The sequence below is a fragment of the Mytilus edulis genome, chromosome 8 (genome assembly GCF_963676685.1).
Source record: "Mytilus edulis chromosome 8, xbMytEdul2.2, whole genome shotgun sequence".
In the NCBI taxonomy this organism is placed as follows: Eukaryota; Metazoa; Mollusca; class Bivalvia; order Mytilida; family Mytilidae; genus Mytilus; species Mytilus edulis.
In genome coordinates, this window is record NC_092351.1 from 72,115,183 (window position 1) to 72,136,606 (window position 21,424).

General features: G+C 31.0%; 1 protein-coding gene across 1 annotated transcript; it reads right to left on the reverse strand.

Annotated features, from left to right (window-relative positions):
* Positions 1–10: 10 nt before the first annotated feature.
* Positions 11–20,724, reverse strand: LOC139484319 (uncharacterized GMC-type oxidoreductase Mb1310-like). Its single transcript, XM_071268056.1, has 8 exons — positions 20,583–20,724; positions 14,976–15,187; positions 13,129–13,318; positions 12,210–12,338; positions 9,515–9,636; positions 1,773–1,940; positions 438–589; positions 11–62 (listed from the first exon to the last, which is right to left on the reverse strand). The coding sequence occupies exons 1-8, from the start codon at positions 20,722–20,724 to the stop codon at positions 11–13; spliced, it is 1,167 nt and encodes a 388-aa protein (XP_071124157.1).
* Positions 20,725–21,424: the final 700 nt, after the last annotated feature.

The following is a 21,424-nucleotide window of genomic DNA, read 5'->3' on the forward strand; positions in this document are numbered from 1 at the left end:
CAAATACAAATTAAGTAATTGATATAGACGAGTTTATAATTCGCTGAATTCTTATTCCTTTCCTTTTTCATGTGTTTATTATGCGTAGTCATGTGATAAAAAAAATGTTTTACATAGACCGTTATAAGGTGAAAGGCAATTGCATTTAAGGTTTTTATTTGTATTTTGTCTATTGAAATGTTTGTTACTCGAGCATTATCGATTGGTCTTATGTAAATGAAAAACGCATGTACCAAATATTATCTTTTTAAAAAAACTGTATAGACCACCTTGTAAACTTTGATTAAACAAAATGCATGGCGGTATTTTTAATTTTACTTTACACAATATATAAAGCTTTTCTTAGAGAAAATTTTACGTGATAAAAAAAGACCAAAAACATAATTATGAAACATTGAAACCGAATAAGTGATTGAATGTCAAGTTGCGTTACTTGCCTTCTCTGTTGAAAAATATAATCGAGAATTCTTTCCGGTTCTGCCGCCTTTTTACTGTTAAAATTTAACGGTGCAGTGATATTGTATTGAACAGCGAACCTCAAGTGATCATACAAATTCTGTCCAACGGGGAGATCAACTTTTAATGGTATCTATAAAAGAAAATATATCTCATCTTTGATATAATTTGAGCAGAACATTTAGCCTACTGTAATAGCTAATTCGTCGCTTATATTTTGACATTACCTCATGCATAGCAGAAAACGCTCCATTATCTACGTTTGTGGCTCTCTGATTTTGAGGAGCTCATGACGTTAGATTTTGTTATCTACATCGATTTATGAGATATGCACATCGATAAACTACTATTATCAATATATGCATATGTATATTAAGTAGGTTCTCTTCTCAATATCAAAATAACAAGCTTTTCATAACTAGTAAATATTGATAAGGGATCATTAAAGGAACCAAAAGAGCAAAAACAAATAATAGGTCAATGTGCTTGTTTTCGAGATATTAGTCATTGAAAATTTGGCTGGAAAATATCGTCTCTTGACTTTTCATAGCTTTATTATTGAAAAAAAAGTTTAAGTGCTCATACAAATATCAAAAAATAACAAGGATTTTATTAGACTTTTACAGAAGCCTTATTATTATACATGTAAAAGATTTATAAAAAGAAAAATGAATGTCAATGGGCAAATTTTTTTAAGGCATTCAAATGGATAAAACCAGAGGATTCCGAAAATCTGACAATAATTCCAAAACATGACAAGCGAACATCCTTAAGTAGAAACACGGTTATTTTGGGCAAATTTTCTCAAATTAGCTATTGTATTGGATTTAAGAAACATTTCAATTCTTTTCTTTTTGTTTTGTTTGAATAAGCACATTTAACTGAAACACTGTTGGCCACTTTTTAAATTTCGGAGTAGTGTATATATTTACTCGTGTTTTGATAAAACATAGTCATTTAAGAACAAATGAACTACAAATCAATAAAGGTGTAGAGTAAGCATCAATGATACAGCAAGCAGACGACACACATAACCAAAGGATAGTTTAAAGCAATATATATGCATTTAAGATTAAAATGGAATGTTATCTGAACATAAGTAAGCTGTAGTTTACTTCGATTCAGACTTGTTTAAATCTAACACAATTTGAAGGAAAAATGGTGAGTGTCATTTATTTCAATTTCTTCTTTGGACCTCACTCTTTCAACAATATTAAAAAACATAAGAATTTTTGCAAAAAAACTAACAAATGTGCGAAATCATCATAAAAATAAGACTTATTTGTAAAAACGTGAAAATATTTTGTTTATGTTACCTTCATTTGTTGAAGATGTTTGCAAGGGCCGATTCCTGAGAGCATTAAAATCTTAGCAGAGCCTATAACTCCAGCTGAAAGAATAACTTCATGTTTTGCAAATGCCCGTCGTCTCTTTCCATCTTTTGCAAATTCAACTCCAACAGCTTTGTTATTCCTAATTAAAACCTGTATGTCAAAGATAATAGATAAATGTTTAGTTTTTATCTATAAGCAGGAAAGTTACACAATGGGATTTGAAACTTAATTTAGTACAATTATTGTTAATGAAAACAAAGATAATTCTTAAGTTTAAGGATGCACTTTAACCTTCTAATTTAGTATTAGATACATAGTCATTTGTATTGTAAAGTTGTCATGTTCACACTGATGTCATTCATTCTTGGCGACATATTCAAGTGCTATGAATTACTTACAAAATTATACATAGAGTAATACTCTAAGTCAAATTATAAAGTATACGTATGTATAACCGGGTTATGCTCTGTCGTTGCCGTTAAAAGTTATCAAGCATTTATAGGAAACATTTAACACATCATAAATTTTGTAAGTACAAGGTAACTTGTTTTTAACACCCAGTCTCCCATAAAACCATGCAAAACAGTCCACAAGGGGGTTCATCAGATTCGATTGAAACTGTGTGTGCTTAAACAACATTATGAAAGAAGTTCATATCAAAAATATTTTATCTGGTTTCCATGACTTTCAGCTTGGAGATGCTGTAATGTACCGGGAACCAGTTTTCCCATGTTTAAGACAGTATTTTTCTATGAAATTGACCAATTTCAACACCCTGAAACTTATAAAAGCGAAAAAAACGAGCTAGAGGATGATGATTTATTGAATAATCAAGTGTTAAAGCTTTAAAAACTCATTAGTACATACATTTTTCAAGAAACAGTTTGTTGATTATTACAAGGGAGATAATCCATTAAAAAATATTTTCAGAAAATCATAAAAAGTACATATTTTAAAAGCTATCCAGCCTTTGGTCCATTAAAAATATTAAGATAACTCACTTTGTTTTATCAATTGGAATACTTAATTATGCATTTTAGCTAATACACATGCTGGGGTCTCTTTCAAGTACTTTGTAGAATTCTTCTCAAAAAATGCCTAAATTTACATTTTCTCTCTATAAATCAATGAATTTAAACTAGTATTTTATGGATAGTTTTGGGAATGTAAGTGTTTCTTTTTCAAAAGCAGTATAATTATTGACAAATTAATTCAAAGTAGCAATGACCATAGTTCAATTACAATTTATGGTGCCATATATATTGAATTTATATGGTACAAAGGGAGATAATCCAGTCAAAATGATTTAAAAAAAACTTGAAATAACTTTTTTCAAACTTACCAATTCTCGGTACATTAAACATAAAAGTATATATCTATTTGGTTATATTAAGAGACATTTTAACATGTTTAAAGCATATACGAAGGGTGGGCTCTTGTTTATTAATTTATTAATATCTCAATTCGTAGACAATTTTGTGAATGTATTTTTTTTTTTTATCTAAACCACTATTATTCCTAACAATGTAATTTAAACTAACAATGAAGACAATACAATCAAAATAAATAATGACATAAATATTGATTATTTATGGTACAAAGGGAGGTAATTTTGAGAAAAAATGCATTTTCAAAAATCTGAAGAAAAAAAAATTGATTTTTCTTCAAATTTAGTGTTCTTCTCTTGATAAATCTTAAGCGTTTCAATACTTCCTTTCTTTTCATAAAGATAAATATAAAACAAAGCCTACAAAGGTGTAATAAGAAAATGTGTAGACTAAAACAATCAGGATTTTTGTACGATTCTGTTGAGAAATGAAAAAAATTGCAGTTGTTAAATGATAACAAACATTTATAGAATAATAATCTGTATATCCATATAGTTTTACAGATTATTTTAAAACGAAAAGAGAAATAATTTAACAAGGTGTAAATACCAAAAAAAATATAGTCAAATTAACAATGATTTTTATATGACGAATTGGATAATACAAAGAAATCCAAAATTATAAAAACAGACTTCTGAACTAATGGGTGCTGTCGTACTTTTACTAGAGTTAACTCATCATTATAAAATCATCTCATGTATTTAAATGTTTCTTATTATGAAATAATTATAAAACAATTTTTTCTTGCTTTTTAAGATTGACATCCTTAGATTGAAGTTTTCAAGATACTAGGCAAAAATTAAAAAAAAAAGGTTAAAAATCTTCATTATAAGGCTATAAGTCGTCTGACGATTTGAGTCATGCAGACTTTTTTGTAGTCCTTTGATTTTTACCCCTATAGTTTCTATATACTTATATATTAAACTATTACAGTTTATTCCATTTCCAAATAATAAAAAAATGTTTAAAACCACCATTGAAGGACAATAACACCAATATGAAGTAAACTGGCAAGTTTAGCCATTGAATTGTTTTTACATCTTGTCATGCTGATAATTTATATTGATACTGCACTATTTATATTGCAAAAGTGAGACATAGCGATCCTATATTCTTTTGTTAATTGCAGCGGTGTCAACATTTAGTTCTTTTTTAAGACACCAATAACTTTGTCAAACTAAGATTTTATGAAATTTAGACAGAGCTTGTTAATGTTAAGGTTTTTTTTATGGTTAAGAGATAATGTCTGAAGCAAACTTATTTTTTTTACATAAATAAGGCCGTTAGTTTTCTCGTTTGAATTGTTTTACATTGTCTTATTGGGGCCTTTTATAGCTCACTATGCGGTATGGGCTTTGCTCATTGTTGAAGGCCGTACGGTGACCTATAGTTGTTAATGTCTGTGTCATTTTGGTCTTTTGTGGATAGTTGTCACATTGGCAATCATACCACATCTTCTTTTTTATATTTAGAAAATACTTTATAGATTTTTTATAGATTTTTTATGTCAAAATTACACTCTTACACTGACACGGACATAGCCGTCATCACAAGGTCTTTTTCAGTTTTTTGCCACTTTGCTTATATAAAATAATTCACTGAGCACAGCCTGATACGACCGCTGATGTCGAACATTCAATGAATTTACATTTTTGAAACCCTCTTGGAGCAACAACCCCAAAACACAATCCCAACTTCTCCTTTGTATGACGGACTCTAGTAGTACTTTCCAGAGAGATCCATACACTTTAACAGAAGTAATTGTCTAGAAACCAAAAAAAAATGCTTGTTTTTGGCCCTTTTTAGACCCTAATTCCTCCATTTGGGGTTATTAACCCCAATCTCAATTCTAGCCTTCCCTATGTTATACGGAACCTTGTGGTACAATGTCAGAGAAATCTATACACTAACACACAAGTAATTGTCTGGAAACTAGATAAATGCTTGTTTTTGGTCCCTTTATTCCTAAACTCTTGGCCTCATAACCCCTAAAATAAATCCCAATTTGTTGTACAATTTCAGAGCAATAGAAATACTACTACACAAGTAATTATCCTGAAACTAGAAACATGTTGTTTTCGGACCCTTTGTGGCCCCTTATTCCTAAACGGTTGGGACCATCATCCCTAAAATCGATACCTACCTTCCTTTTGTGGTATTGAACCTTTCTTAAAAAAATTAAAGAGATCCATTCACTCAAACCAATGTGTTTTCGGACGATGACGCAGACGACGACATCATATCATTATACAATCCCAAAAATTGTTTGCAGTCGTAAAAAAGGCATACAATATAAAAGTAAGAAGATGTGGTATTATAATAAGTTCTTTTTCATTTTTTCAAGAATTTTTACCTTTTCTTGGGAACTTTTAAAACACAGCCTTTGTTTATCAAATCTTCATTGTTTTCTTAGTTTATATTTGAGAAATCTAACAAACTGACTATAGAGACCTTCTATAAAGTCAAAAATAATTGCAATATGAATAAAACAACCGATTTTCAATGTTACCCCAACTTCTAATTGTTTAAACTGGGCTCATCTTCAGCCATGATCATTTATCTTTAGAAAGCCATGGCATTAATTTTATCAAAATTAGATAACGATTTATTATACTAGATACTTTACAATACGAACTGATGCTTGGACAGACGAAATAACAGCATTTATATATCCCAAGCTGCAATATGATGCTGAGGGGGACAACAAGAATAGATATTGGTTATATGTCAAGGATACTTGGGGTTCGTGTTGTTTATTCTTTAGTTTTCTATGTTGTGTCATGTGTACTATTGTTTTTCTGTTTGTCTTTTTCATTTTTAGCCATGGCGTTGTCAGTTTGTTTTAGATTTATGAGTTTGACTGTCCCTTTGGTATCTTTCGTCCCTCTTTTAACAACATTTTATCTCAGAAGTTAACCAGCCAAAAAAAATGTACACCCATAGGTCGCTACACGATCTGAAACAAACTGGGAAACCCGACACCATGTAGTTAGCTCTATATGGCCTAAGACTGTTAAATATAAAAAAGAAGATGTGGAATGATTGCCAATGAGACAACTATCCACAAAAGACCAAAATGACACAGACATTAACAACTATAGGTCACCGTACGGACTTCGACAATGAGCAAAGCCCATACCGCATAGTCAGCTATAATAGGCCCCGATAAGACAATGTAAAATAATCCAAACGAGAAAGCTAACAGCCTTATTTATATAGAAAAAAATTAACGAAAAACAAATATGTTACACATAAACAAACGACAACCACTGAATTACAGGCTCCTGACTTGGGACAGGCAAATATCCTATATCTATTTACTCATCAGATGGACAAAAATACAAGTGGAAGTGGCCGGATACTTGTACATCCCGACAACAAAAAGACACTAGGAACAGTTCTGAGAGTACTCCCAGTTATCTGACAGCTAGTTCAAAGCCACTAAGGCAGCAAACATTTGATTTTCGGGGGGGGGGGGGGGGGGGGGGGGGGGGCGCTATGGGGTTTTTTTTTTCCGGACAATTTTTTTTTCCGCCTACGGCGAAAAACAATATTTTTTTTAAACAAGTCGAAAACAATTTTTTTCTTTCAATTTTAGCATTATATATAGTGGCAGCTGAGGGTGAAACAAACATTTTTTTTTTCAGAATCAAAAACAAATTATTTTTTTCTCCAAAAACTGGAAACAAACTTTTTTTTCCCAAAAAAACCATAGCCCCCCCCCCCAGAAAATCAAATGGTTGCTACCTAACAACTAATAAAAAAAATCATGCATCTAAGACTAAACTATCAATCTGTACACATTCAAGCTGAAATGGATTTAGTGTAAAGACGTCATAAATAGCCAGAGAAAAACATGACCTTGTGCAATGCCAAGTTACAGGTATCGACAGATTGTAGATCCATGAATTTGTAATATTATGTATAACATACTAGTAATATTTAGTTTGATTTTAATTTACTGATAACAAAATCAATATTTATACCAATAAAAACAATATTCAATGATCTGATTACAGTGTTGAATTGGTAACCTTTTAGAATAAGTTTATTTAAAGGAGTGATAAGTTTACATGGATCATTTTAAATTTCCGGGCAAGGTTAACAACATTCCGTAAAAAAATGAGGATATGCTATCCCGTTTGAAATAAGTTTTCTACAGGTACAACCAAACTTAAAAACCAAATCTTTATGGAAAAATTTAGTCAAGGTTTTAAGTAATTTATGGTAACGATACATAACCAAAGTTGCATTTTCATTTTTGTACACTATCCTGTTACAGTATGATTTTTAATTGCTTTGATTTATCTCACATTTTTGAAAGTCACCATGAATATGCAATTATAATATTATTACAAACATTAAATTCTGAATTTGCAGTATTTCAAGTTTCTGCATTAAGCTAAAATTCTACGATTTTTTTTTTAAATTTAACTACAACTCGTTAGAACTGTTTTAGTTAATCGAAACTAATGTCTCCCCTGTAGAAGCCACTCTTGTTAAAAAAGACTTCAATTGCAATAGAAATATATGGTGCGTGAGTGGAAATATGCACTGTTTCCAATAAATTTAACAATTTATGAATCGAGGGGTTAGGGACATGAGGAACATAATTTATGATACACTTAATTGGTGTAGTCATGATATATTCATTTAAGTATAAAGTGTATAGGTGGGTATCTGAACAGTGTTTATAAGGGGCGCGAACTCAAGCAAAAGCATCATTGGTGTACTCTAAAGTCTGATTGAATATGTATATATATGATTTAAGGTAGGACTATGAACATATTTAACAATCAATTGTTTGTAGGGGGCAGGGCATGATCCCCATGATGAAATAGAAAGGCAATTAAAATTAAATATGGGTTACAGATGGGTTTCTGAACTTTTTTTAAAAGATAAATCTAAATAGCAACATCATTATATGAGGGAGCGGGACATGACCCCAGGGAAAAAAACCCTTAGCTGTACTGCAAAGGTCTTGCCCGTTCTGTGGCCTATGAAATAAAATTGCTTACTACCACAACATTTTAACTGTGATGGATAGTTGTCTCATAAGCAGTCAGTACACTTTTTTCATATTGACATGGCAAGACATAATTGTTTTAGGCTGACATATAGAATTATCTATTTGACCTTGACCTTTTATTTGACCTTGAAGGTGAAATATCAAGGTCATTATCCATGGTACACATCAAATCATATTTTGGTGCTGACATGTGTGTCAAGTATTAAAAAAATCTTCAAGGAAGAGAAAAATGTGTGCTCAAGTAAAAAAAAACGGGAAAAAAATCAAATATTTTTACCTTGAGGTCAAAGGTCAAGGTCAATTGGCAGTTTTCATTTTATGAGATATACTGTCTTATTGTAATACACCTTCATGACAAATATCATGAGATAGTGTCAAAAGATAAATAAGTTTTCATTATAAAATACACAGATTATTGTGAAAAATATATGAAAATGACCCATTTTCAATCGGTTGCCATGGTAATGGTGTAATAGACCGCAGCTCAAAAATCATAAAACTTGTAGTACACATGTAAACCTTTATAGAAATGTTTAAAACATTTAAAAAATCAAAGTAATTTAAGAGATTTCATGTCCTTTTGTTGATCTTTTTACCAAGTATCCAAAATATGCCCAAAATACCCTTTTTGGACCCCTCAGCCCCAAAATTTAGCTATACTCAAGCTTTAACATTTTGCCAAGTTTCGAAGGACGAATGATGCTTGTTATAAAAATTATTTCAAATACCAGTTAAACATAACCTTATCTAGCATATTCAGAGAAACAAAATTATGATATTTTTATAGATTTTTTTGGAAATTCGGGCATTTCCAGTAGATGGCGCTGTAAAATCTAAAAATACTTTAAAATAAAATTTTAAAGTTAGAATTTTTTTTTCTCTTGACTATCATAACATGTGTGCAAAATTTCATTTCGTTTGGTTGACATGTCATGTGGACCCACTTATAGGCATTTTGCATGGTTTTATCAAAGACTGGGTGTTAAAAACATAGCTTAAATGGTCAGGAAAAAATGTATCAAAAACAATGAATTTTTCTTAATTTTCTACCTGAGATCGTTTCAATGCTACTGGTGTGTTTTCTTTAAAACCTTGTGTTTTCCTATGAAATGGAAGCAAGAGATAAATCCAGTATTCAACCGATTGTACTGTAATTCTAATACATAATATTTACTAAGGACAATAATGAATTGTCTCTCTTCTTTATATTCGCTAACTCTTCATTTTTCCGACTTTGATATTAGACAACTAAGAGTTGAGCATGGTCATAGACGTTCTTTAAAGTAAAACATATTAAAACTCATTACTTTTGTTACACGAGATCGCAAACTGACTTGTAAGTTCCGTCTTTCTAAGGCTGGCCTAAGGTAACAGGTCGATGTACTGCAACGTTTGCCGTCTTTAACATTCATCTGACTTTTACAGAAACCTAAAATATTTGATGTAAAACAAACGGGCTGTTTCTTGCTTTTTAGGCTGAGTAAAAGACCATAAACACAAATATGTAGGAAAAGTTGAAAAGCCAGAAGCGAAACAACACCTAAATCTAAAAATATGATATATGTTTTCCAATTTTAATTTTTTGGAAAAAGTCATTATGTGCTAATTTTTGTTTTAATCAGATTAACAGGATATTAAACGTAACACTTTTAAATTTGCATTGCTATTAAGAAACTGCCACCAAAATTACTGCTCTAATAGTGATTGAGAGGTAAAAATTAAAAGTATTTCAGGATAACAACTTTACGCTAGTGTCCACATTTATGTCACTTTGATATTGTATTGTTAATATACTGTCTCTGTTTCGAAATTCGTAGTCTGCATAGAATTGTAGCCATTTTTGACCTCTCATAAATATAGTGCTATTCCAACGTAAATAATAAACAACTGCGAGTACTCTCAGATCTGTTCATTGCGTCTGTTTGTGTTGGGATGTATAAGTACCTGGCCACGTCCACTTGTATTTTTGTCTATCTGATGAGTTAAGCCTTTTTCAACTGATTTTTATAGTTCGTTCTTATGTTGTACTGTTATACCACTGTCCCAGGTTAGGGGAGGGTTGTGATCCCGCTAACATGTTTAACCCCGCCACATTATTTATGTATGTGCCTGTCCCAAGTCAGGAGCCTGTAATTCAGTGGTTGTCGTTTGTTTATGTGTTACATATTTGTTTTTCGTTCATTTTTTTTTACATAAATAAGGCCATTAGTTTTCTCGTTTGAATTGTTTTACATTGTCTTATCGGGGCCTATTATAGCTGACTATGCGGTATTGGCTTTGCTCATTGTTGAAGGCCGTGCGGTGACCTACAGTTGTTAATGTCTGTGTCATTTTGGTCTTTTGTGGATAGTTGTCTTATTGGCAATCATACCACATCTTCTTTTTTATATTTACAATCGAAATGAAGTATTCAAAAATCTTATAAAGTTACATAAAATGTATAAAATCAACGACCAAATCACCGATTGTGCATGTCAACATACATTGCTGATCATTGCTGACGATTGGACTGGTGATGCGATGCAAAACTTCATCAAAAGATACCAGGTCAATAATTTGTTACGCCAAACGCGCGTAACGTCAGCATAAGACTCAGCAATGTCGTTGGAATCAAAATGATGAAAGGTGAAAACAAAATACGCTATCGAAGTAAATTACCGAAAACTCGTCAATTATGTTTAAGCCCACCTATGCCCTGCAATTCATTCAACCAATGTTGATCAATGACCAATGTCGCAGTTCCAATAAGAATTATTTTTGATTATTTAGTTCTCAAATGGTCTTGAAAGAAATGATTTAACAAAAACATCAACATGAATAGCCTTTGACACGATTTGGAAAACTGACTTGTTAATATAAAAAAGAAGATGTGGTATGATTGCCAATGCAACAGCTCTCCTCAAGAGACTAAATGACACAGAAATTAACAGCTATAGGTCAGCGTACGCAATGCATTGTTCAAAAACAAAATGGCGGGTTAAACCTGGTTTTATAACTAGTTGATAATCACACTTGTCTGACAGTTTTTTTTATAGTTATGTTAAGCATATCAAATTGTGTGAGCAACCCAAACAGACACAAGTGGTTAACGAGGAAACATCTGGTATCCAGCAGACAAATTTGTGTAAAAAAACATTAAAAAAATCCGAACAAATAAATTAATACAAATGATTCATGTTTTGTAGTAAGAAGTACAGTATTAAAGTAACACATAATGACGTATTCACACGTTCCCGATAAAGTACAAATTAAAATACCATGGGATACAAAATATAAAACTATAAAAATTTCATGCGTTCGAATCGCAACTCTGGACCCATTCGTATCGTATCAGGAAAACTGAAATTTAAAATCCGAAAATTGAATTCACATATACCGAAGCAGGTCAAAAGTCATAAGTCCTAATGAAACATGAATATACAAAAACAGATTAATGGAAAGAAGCAAATTTATTAAATGATTCAAAACCTCAGCACATGTTATCTATATCTCACGACCATACTGTTTTATTTGTGATGTTGACAATTAATAATTGCCGAATATCTTGTTAGCTTCCAATGAAGAAATAGGAATAGTCGTATATTGACAAAACCATGGGTCGAAAACATTTGCAAAAACATCGATGACGTTTTACAAGGTTCGAGTAGCATTAACATCGTCTATATATAATTTGTAAAAAGAAGGTCGTTGGTTCAAACCCCGGTCGGGTCAAACCAAGCCTATTTTTAGCTCATCTTGTTCTTTAACTAATGCTTTTCTGACTTTTTAACTTTCACCTAAGTACATCCTTAAGTTCATTTATTAACTCATTTTGTTTTTATTTTGACTTGTTTAATCTTAAAATAGATTAACTAAATTTGAATATAGGCAACTTAATGAAAACTCTTATTCTCAGTTTTTCTTTGATCGCCCTTAATAATAACTACCGACCGTGCAAGACCCTTATGGGTAGTCATGATAGTTAATAACCACCCGCACAATTAATACTAACTAATAATCTACCTATCGGATCATCACTATTGCAATCTACTGTAGGAAACCCAATTTCCATTGCCGCTGTTTGATGAAATGACTGTAAAATACTCCCAGTAATCTCTTTTATTACTATAGGTCCATGAAGTCCTCGTAAAGCTATAAAACATTTGAACTCACATATATTATTGAAACTGAATTGTCTGCAAATGGTTATAAAAAATTTCTACAATTCACGATTTTTGATAATTTCAAATATGTTCTGATTGATTAAACCATGCAAATAGTATGTTCCAACGAAGAAGGAGTATTTATAAAAAGACTCATTTTGCCAATAATGATATCAGATTGCTGCATTTCATTTGCGATATTTAAAACTCACCAATTATAACAGGTTATAGATGCTTACTCCAGATGTTCATTTAACATTGAATCAAACAGATTGAGTATGAAAACTATTAATAATTTGGAAAAAAAATTGAATCCGAAATAAAGTTTAAAAAATGTATCTCCAATTTGGCTATGCTTTGTGTATATCAACCCTGGGCTGTCAAGGAATTTTACTTTATTGATAAAAATAAGGAGATGGGGAATGATTGCCAATGAGACAAATGACCAAATTTCTTAAAATCTAACAAAACAGCTTGTAATTTTTTTTTGACGGCATTAAAACTTATATGACATCATGATTTTCCTCTTTTAGTTTGATATATATCCTTAATTTTAATACAGACAAATAATGAAATAGCAGATCGAATTACAATTCAGATATTTATAGACAATTCAGTAAGATTAAGTTCTTAGTGTGCAATGACCTTTTATTGGTAAAACTAGGCAGAACAATTTTCCGTTATTTGAATGTTTTCTACTAAGTGGCTTTGAGTATGTTTGTTGTTCGGTAAATATAATACTACAATACAATTCTTATTACTATAGAGGTATAACCTACTCGAGTCTCTGTAGGATGTATCTGTAGCATTTTCGAGTTTTCTGAAGAAGGGCAGAACATCGTCGTATCCCCAACCGACTGCCCCTTCGTGTTCCCATTGATCATAGTTGTTACGACTGCCTCTTACAAAGACTTGTGCATTTATCGACGATGAACCTCCAAGCACTTTGCCTAGTGGTATGTAAGCCCTCTATATTAATAAAAAAAATTAGTAAAACTAGGATGTGCATCTTTCCTGTTAAAAACGTTAAGTATTTTTACATATGGCAATAACTCGACAGTCTGTAATATATTACTGTTGGATAAGTACATGTGCCTTTCATTTACATAGATAACAAGAACTTGTTATTAGGATTATTTGTATCTCATGTACTATGTGCTATTCTGTTATTGTATGTCGACATATCTCCAAAAACAATTTATTACCAGTTGGTCTCAATTCATTTTACAGAATGGGAATCTAAATCGTGCAGAAAAGGAATTTCTTTTCGGAGAAACTAATTGTATCAAATCATCCCGGTACAATGGCATACGGACGAGATGAGAAACACACACTCAAAAAAGAAAAAGAAACCGAGCAACATAAAACAAAAGAAAAAGAAATGAAAAAGAAAAAAAGGTAGAAAGTAATAAATCGTCGATCAGTGAAATATTTACTACTATTTCATGTTTTATCTCAATGGTAAGATACACACAGTTGATAAAACACTGCAAATAAACTTAAAGTGTGTACATGTAGTACGACAAACATAAAAAACCACAGAAAAACACAGGTGCTCCGTTAGGGGTATATTTCACTATATGCATTCGTGGCGTTAATACATGTAATTATTGCAATTATAAATCCACACTTAGTCGCATTATATGATGTTACTATAGATGGAAAGAGGACCGGATTGTGACTATGACAAATTGAACATACACACGTGAATTAATCGTATGCAATTTGCCAACAATTGTTTTTCAGTTGTGAATGGAAATATCATTGACAAAGCGAAGTAGTATACGACTTTTCCTTCCTAACCACATGTTTGACTTGAAATACTCTTACCATTAAGGAGGCTCGCGGGTCTAAATCAATTGTTTTATTTAATATAGGATTTCGCTATATTTTTCTATAAATGAACTTTATCTTATACTTAATAGAAAAATGAAATAAAAAAATGGGGTCACCGTTCATTTACGCTCACAGTCTGCCTTCGAAAGAAGCATACATTTTGTTAATGTCCCTTTTTTCTGTTGAACTAATAGGTGAAATAGCGGTAATATCGAAATAAAAAAAGAACTAAATTACAGAAATTAAAATTTTACAATTATTTAGTTTATGTACAGCTTATTCGAAAACAACATTAAAATGATAGGTCACCGACGAGTTTAAAAAGATATTTCATTTTTAATGCCAAAAAATGGCATTTTTGCACCAAAGAGAGATAATTTGGAGCTTTATCAATGATATCTACATCTAAAGTCACCTGGGGCCAACACGAATTCATTTTTTGGAATGATTTTTGTACCATATGATAAAGTAACAACTACTCAGGGTAATAAATAAAATTTGTTATGAAAAATAAATGTTTAATTTTTTTCTGAAAATCTTATACCCGCGAGCCTCCTTAACTGTTTAATTTAGTCTATTGCATTGTTTTGAAATATATGCGTCTTATTTTATTGAACTAGTGTCGATTCACTTCCTTTACCGTTTTAACCTGACTCAATTGTTATTTGTTTTTATATTGATTATAGTTCGCGACAATATTTTTTTAAACATGTTAAATGCTGACCTGTCAAAATGTACACCATGATGTAACTTCAAGTAAAAGATATTCATATCAGAAAGTTATTATTACCTCATTTTTATAAGCAAAATGGGAGTACTTTTGTTGAACTGAAAGATATCCCCAGTCTTTCTCAGAACCTATAAGGGAAGGCCATAAAGATGGTATTTGGGTCACGTCATCAGGTTCCAAATCCGATATTCCAGCTTCCAACAACATAACTGATGTTGCATAATCCTCCGATAGTCGAGTGGCAACAACACTTCCTGCAGAACCAGCTCCTACTACAAAATATAATTTACAAAATCTATATTTTACTTATTCGTACCGGTTTTGTGCTGTTCCAACCTGTATAGCAAGTTAACTTGATAACTAGTCATTTTTAGGACTACTTCAACCGGTCCTAGGACCAAAATCAAGGTAAAATTTTAAAGCAGACTTGGTCTTAAGACTGTCCCATTTATGACGGCTGAAAAGTTATCTTTAGACAGCTCCGCTACTGAATTGAACTGCAGTAAGGTAACTTCACTTTGATAACTACGATTGAACCAGACCTATTCTATTTAACGTTTAGCTTATCTGCTCAATTCACATTCATTTGATAAAATTGAAAAAATATATTCAAACATGTCTCTGTTTCTTGATACAAACAACAATGAACAATGCAGTTTAAACAAATACAGTACGCATAAAACTTTGATTGAAATACAAATATCTCTCTGATCTGCCTTTTAACAAGTCAAAAACGATATTGATTACAGCTAAAGTATATCTAATATTTCAAGGTATGAAGAGTATTTTAAGTAAACATGATAAAAGAAATCTAAATTGGTGTAATTTAACTAAGAGTTATGATCGGTTTTAATTCAAAGTGCCCCATTTCTCCTTTTTTGGGGGGAAAAACTGAACCGAAACTAAAAAACAGAAGTTATTAAATCTCGGGATGGTTTGTAAAACAAAAATATTTAATTGCATCAACCAAAACTGACTATATTTGCCCTAAAATATGAAAATTATATAGCATGAGGTATTGTATATTAAAAATGACAGCAATACTAGTATACATTGACAACAAAAAATGTACCTCGATGATTTAGTGTACTAGCATATCATTTCTTTTATTCATAGTGCTGAACAATCGCAAATAATCAGTAGAGTTTATATCTCGGGTAGAACAAAAATGTTTGACCGTATCAACCGAAACTGACCATATTTGTATTGTATAATGAAAATTATATTATAATTATAATAATAATTTAATCAATTGATTCGGTTTTTATATGACGGATTACACAGTACATATGACAAAAATATTTGACCGCATCAACCAAAACTGACCATGAATTGTATAGTGGAAGTTATGCTGTGGTATCATTAATCAACTAATTCGATTTTTTAAAGAATGGTTTAAACAGTACATATGACAGCACTTTTTGTACACGATGACTAAAATTTTGTTTCTGCATCAATCTAGAGTGGAAGCATTTCCTCTGTTTATTCCAAAATACTGAATCGTCAGTAGAAATCAGTAGTTGTAATTTATACTGCAATCAGCTATTTTACTATACAGATAAAGCTATACGTATACACGTTAGCTTTATACGTCAATGACCTCAACTAACCTATAAGCCCCGCCTACTAAACGGAACTACTGTATTTCATCAACAACGTCACGTCACAACCATGACAACGTGTAGTAACAATGGTCAAACTTTTATGCATTTAAACTTGTTATTTCTTCAAATTGTTAATTTATATACCATGTGTATCAAATGTTATTAATTAAATTCATTTTCCCTTTCTTATTTCTTAAAATTTTAATGTCTTACCGCCTGGACTACGCTCATAGGGAAATACCCCGGCCCAAAATGGTACCCTTTTTTTTCACAATATTTGTTACATATGTTTATTTTTTTTAATTTTTTTTTATCGATTTCAGTATAAAAACAGTATACGTATAGTGTCTTGAAATATAAAAATTTATTTGTATTCGGCACGAAACGGGAAAATGCTCGATAGAACCTCGCATTTTCCCCGTTTCTAAGCCTCATACAAATCAATTTCATATTTCAAGACACTCAACGTATATTGTCTAATTCTCAGAACGGTATGAATGACAATGATAACAAAAAATATGTGACCATATCAACCAGAACTGACCATATCCGTTATTTATAAAACAAATTAATATGAAGACATCATAAATCAGAAAATAGGATATAATGTATATTACAAATGACGGCAATTTTTGTATGCTAAGACCATATTTTTTTCCATCTAAATAAGAGTGCCATCACTTCTTTTTTTTATTCAAAACACTGTACAGTAATTAATAATCATCAGCTTTTACCGTCAGGATATTTTGCATGACACACATATGTTACTGCATGAACATAAACTGACTATAGTTTCACTTGATCATGAAAATTATTAATGACTATGTAGCAGTTTCTTAAATCAGTTAATGTGCTCACTCATGATGGCTTGTATAATATATATGACAGCAATATTGGTACACAATGCCTACAACAATTTTCTATTGTCAATTTACATTGCCACCATTTCCTCTTTTTTATTGAAAATGCTAAACTGTAAAAAAAATATCAGTAGTTTTCATAACTCAGGTTGGTCATTATATTTTTTATATATGTATGGCATAATATTTTTACTGCATCAACTTAAACTGACCATACTTGTACTTTATTATGAAAACTATACAGCGGTATCATAAATCTGTAAATTTGTGTATTCAGGATCTCTCATCCAATACAAACGACAGCAATATTGGTAAAAAAAATTGTCCACATTAATTTCGAGTTCTAGCATTTCATCGTTTTATATATAATAATGAATTGTATTTAAAAGTCAGCAGTTTTCATATTTTGGGATGGTTTGTATTACCATAATAATACATATATTCGACCACATCAACCAAAATGGACCGTTTTGGTACTTTATGAAAAAAATATTTCACGGCTGTTTCATTAATCTGTAGATTTGTTAACTCAGGATGGAATGTTGAACATGTTTTGTTTTCGCATCAATTTGAATGCCAGTATGTCCTCTTTTTATTAAAAAAAATAGAACGTGTCGATTGACGGAAATAATAAAGTAAACATTTTAAATGCAGCACCCGTGTTATCAGAAGTTTTGACACTAATAATTAACCCGAAATCGATTGAACAACAAATTATATATCAACAAAGGTGTTAATTGGCCCATTAACATGTTACTTAAAAACATATTGCATGAAAAATGCTACAAATGTAGTTTTAATTAATTTTTATTAAATAATAAAAAAGGCAAGCCCAATATGTTTTTTTTTTCGTGAAAGAATTATGAGGAGATAAAATTAACACTTCATCATCCTATAAATATTATAATCCTGTCTGAATTTGTACATGCTACACTGGTGCTACGTCACTGCATATAGTTAATAGTGCGTTTGTTGATATTCGATGTTTTCTCTAGATTATATGCCCGTATCGATGTACAGTTGTGTGCAGACCAAGCATAACATAAAGTAAACGCACGTTAACGCCGCTTGCAAATATTTTATTTGTCAACTCTAATTTTCGCGTTTACCAGTAAACGCGCGTTTTCTAAAATTGCGCGATGAAAATGGAAATTTCAATTGTCTACTCGAGTAAACGCACGATTACTCTGTGTACGCTTAGTTGGTAGTAAACTGGCGTTTACCACAGATTTAACATCTTTACCTGTGTACATGCACTTAGAAAACACGCGTTTACGATTCCCGTATTTTACGATTTGTAGAACTTATAAATATACTTTTTTATACATAAATAAATAAAGTATCGTTAAAAAAAAATATTCTGTAATTATTTGGATTAGTAAATACTGCAAAACATAAAAAAAAAGATTTATATGTTAACAACAGTTAATATTCATTACGGTGGATTTAGCTAGGCAATGAAACAGACTACATCAAATGATCTATAATATTTTCAGACAATACTCTTATTTCAAAATATTTGCCGTAGTTCATGGTTTATTGAATTTGAAAATCAACATTTATATACGACGTAAAATGTCAATTTTATTAGATGTCGTTATACATATAATTAACCGTAGACTTAAAGATCTCTCAATTTGTGTAAAAATGTCCGTCATATGTACCAAAAGAACAGGATTTTAATGCTGTAATATAATATTTTTACAAAAGTTAAAATACTGACACCTTACATGTATGTTGATGTTACAACAAATTTTGCAATTCTAAACTTTAACTTCTTCACTTTTATTTTTAACAATCCATTCTGAGCTAGAAAAGTACTTAATTATCAAGCCAATACAAGAATATTAATAAAAAAAAAAGAAATATTGTCACTTTGTATTGCTATCGACATAAATATTAATAACCGTAGAATTAGAGAGCTCTCAATTTGTGTAAAACTATTCATCCTTATGGACAAAAAGATCAGATTTTTAATACCGTTGCAAAATATATTCTAACAAAATTGAAAACATTGGCACCTTATTTTTATGTGACAACAAATTTTGCAATTTTAAACGCAAATTTCTTTATTTTCATGTCTAACAATCCATCCTGAGGTATAAAAAAACTCAATTATCAGGCCAGTACTAGAATATTAATAAAAAAAAGAAATATTGTCACTTTTAATTGTTATTGACATAACTATTAGTAAGCGTAGACTTAAAGAGCTCTCAATTTGCGTAAAACTATTCATAAACGGCCGTTTACTTTTGATGTCTACTAAAATTTTGAAGTAAACGCAGAGATAACGCGGCGTTTACATGAAGTGCACGCGAGTAAACGCGGCGTTAACTTTTTCCACGCGTTAACATGTAATGCTTGGTCTGCACCCAACTGTAGTCAAATCTATAGGGGATCTTTACATGTCTTGATTTTGACAACAGTTGTTACATTCCGTTGGATACTCAAAGTCGTAGATAAAGCCATCCACATAAACCACGAGAATTGGTAACACGAATAAAAGTACTTCCATAGTATAACATTTGTTTAATGATTTTTCAAAAGAAAGATGTGATCTTCACCCTCGCTCTGGTATGACTCACAAACTTTAAGGTTGTTTCTTGCGAACTATTTTGAAATCGTGGATAAAAGTTGGTTTATAGTTATTTATAGTTACAGTGGTTTGGAAGAACTTTAAAATTTCCACATATTAGATACACAATATGTTGTTTTATGTTAGCTGTCTGTCCATTCCTTACTGTTGGATAACAATTTTCGTGGATTTCGAGGGTGCAGGTTAACCACGAATTCAAATGTTTAACAAATTGCAAATTTTACATTGGCTTGAATGCATACTTTGGCAAAACCACGAAATTAAATATCCACGAAAATATCAGTTTTCCTCAATCCAAGAAAACCGGTACCCACGAAAATAAATGAATCCACAGTATAAAATAATTTATCTTTTTTCAATATCGTATTGAAGATTTACAATTTTCATCATGCAAAACACTGACCATCATTTATGAAAGAAACAAGAACGAAATCTTTAACGTATACCATCATTATGATCACAAACATGAGTTATCTACACTCGTCAAAACAAACATTGCCGATTCAGTTCTTCCAAGAAAGTAGCAGAGTCGACCGAGAATTGACGATTGGACTTAACTTATATGGTTTCGAATCTTGAGAAAAAATAGGCAAGTTCAAAAACTTACCAACAATGTTATCATACATTTCTTTGAAGGGTTTCTCATAAATTCCTGGTGGATCTACTCTCCGTTCAGGAAGAAACATTGCAAGAAAGTATACAAGAGATGCAATCGCCGAATTACGGACTAGCACTTCTGCAAAAAACATCTTATATTGACCAAATAAAAGCTGAATAAGTAAATACCTTCAAAAGTTCAAGTTAAATGTAACTACCTTTGATTGAATGTAAGCCCGAAAACGTAAAATTGATATATCTATATCAATTTGTTTTATTTGATCTTGATGTCATTAAGAAACATAAAAAACATGTTTTTTTTTTTACCAATGTAGTGACTTGTATACTATTTAGAAATACACGTTTTCTTAAAATGTTGTTTGTATATTGAACTCCGAAACGCAATTATATAATGTAAAATTTATATTGTAAACGGTTATGAATCTAAAATATCCAGTTTAAATATCGCATTGCTAACTTTATTTTTTAATAATAATTTTCAGAATAAAAAATTTCCTTTACAAAAAAGTACATACCTAAAATGTATACGTCACCCTAAAATTTTACCTTTTCAGTAGTTGTCATCAAATGTAAATGCAACAATACGACAATATATGATGGTATGCATAATTTTACTAACAAGGTGAAACATCTAAAGATATCGTAACAGAGCATCTGTGACGAAATAAAATACATGATTATGTACTAAGTATTACAATTCATTTCCTCAATAAGTATTCGTAAATTTCATAGCATGTGAGATAATTAACAAAAACTACTTTTTTTAGATATACTACAGAGTATCATTTGTGTTTTATCATCTGGTACTGAATTTATATTAAGAATTTAGTA

Coding starts and splice junctions, on each gene's coding strand:
- LOC139484319 (XM_071268056.1), bottom strand. CDS start 20,724: ATGTTTTTTGCAGAAGTGCTAGTCCGTAATTCGGCGATTGCATCTCTT. Junction 15,188..20,582: donor AATGTATGATAACATTGTTG/GTAAGTTTTTGA, acceptor TATATTTTGTAG/TAGGAGCTGGTTCTGCAGGA. Junction 13,319..14,975: donor ATTTTGCTTATAAAAATGAG/GTAATAATAACT, acceptor TTATTAATATAG/AGGGCTTACATACCACTAGG.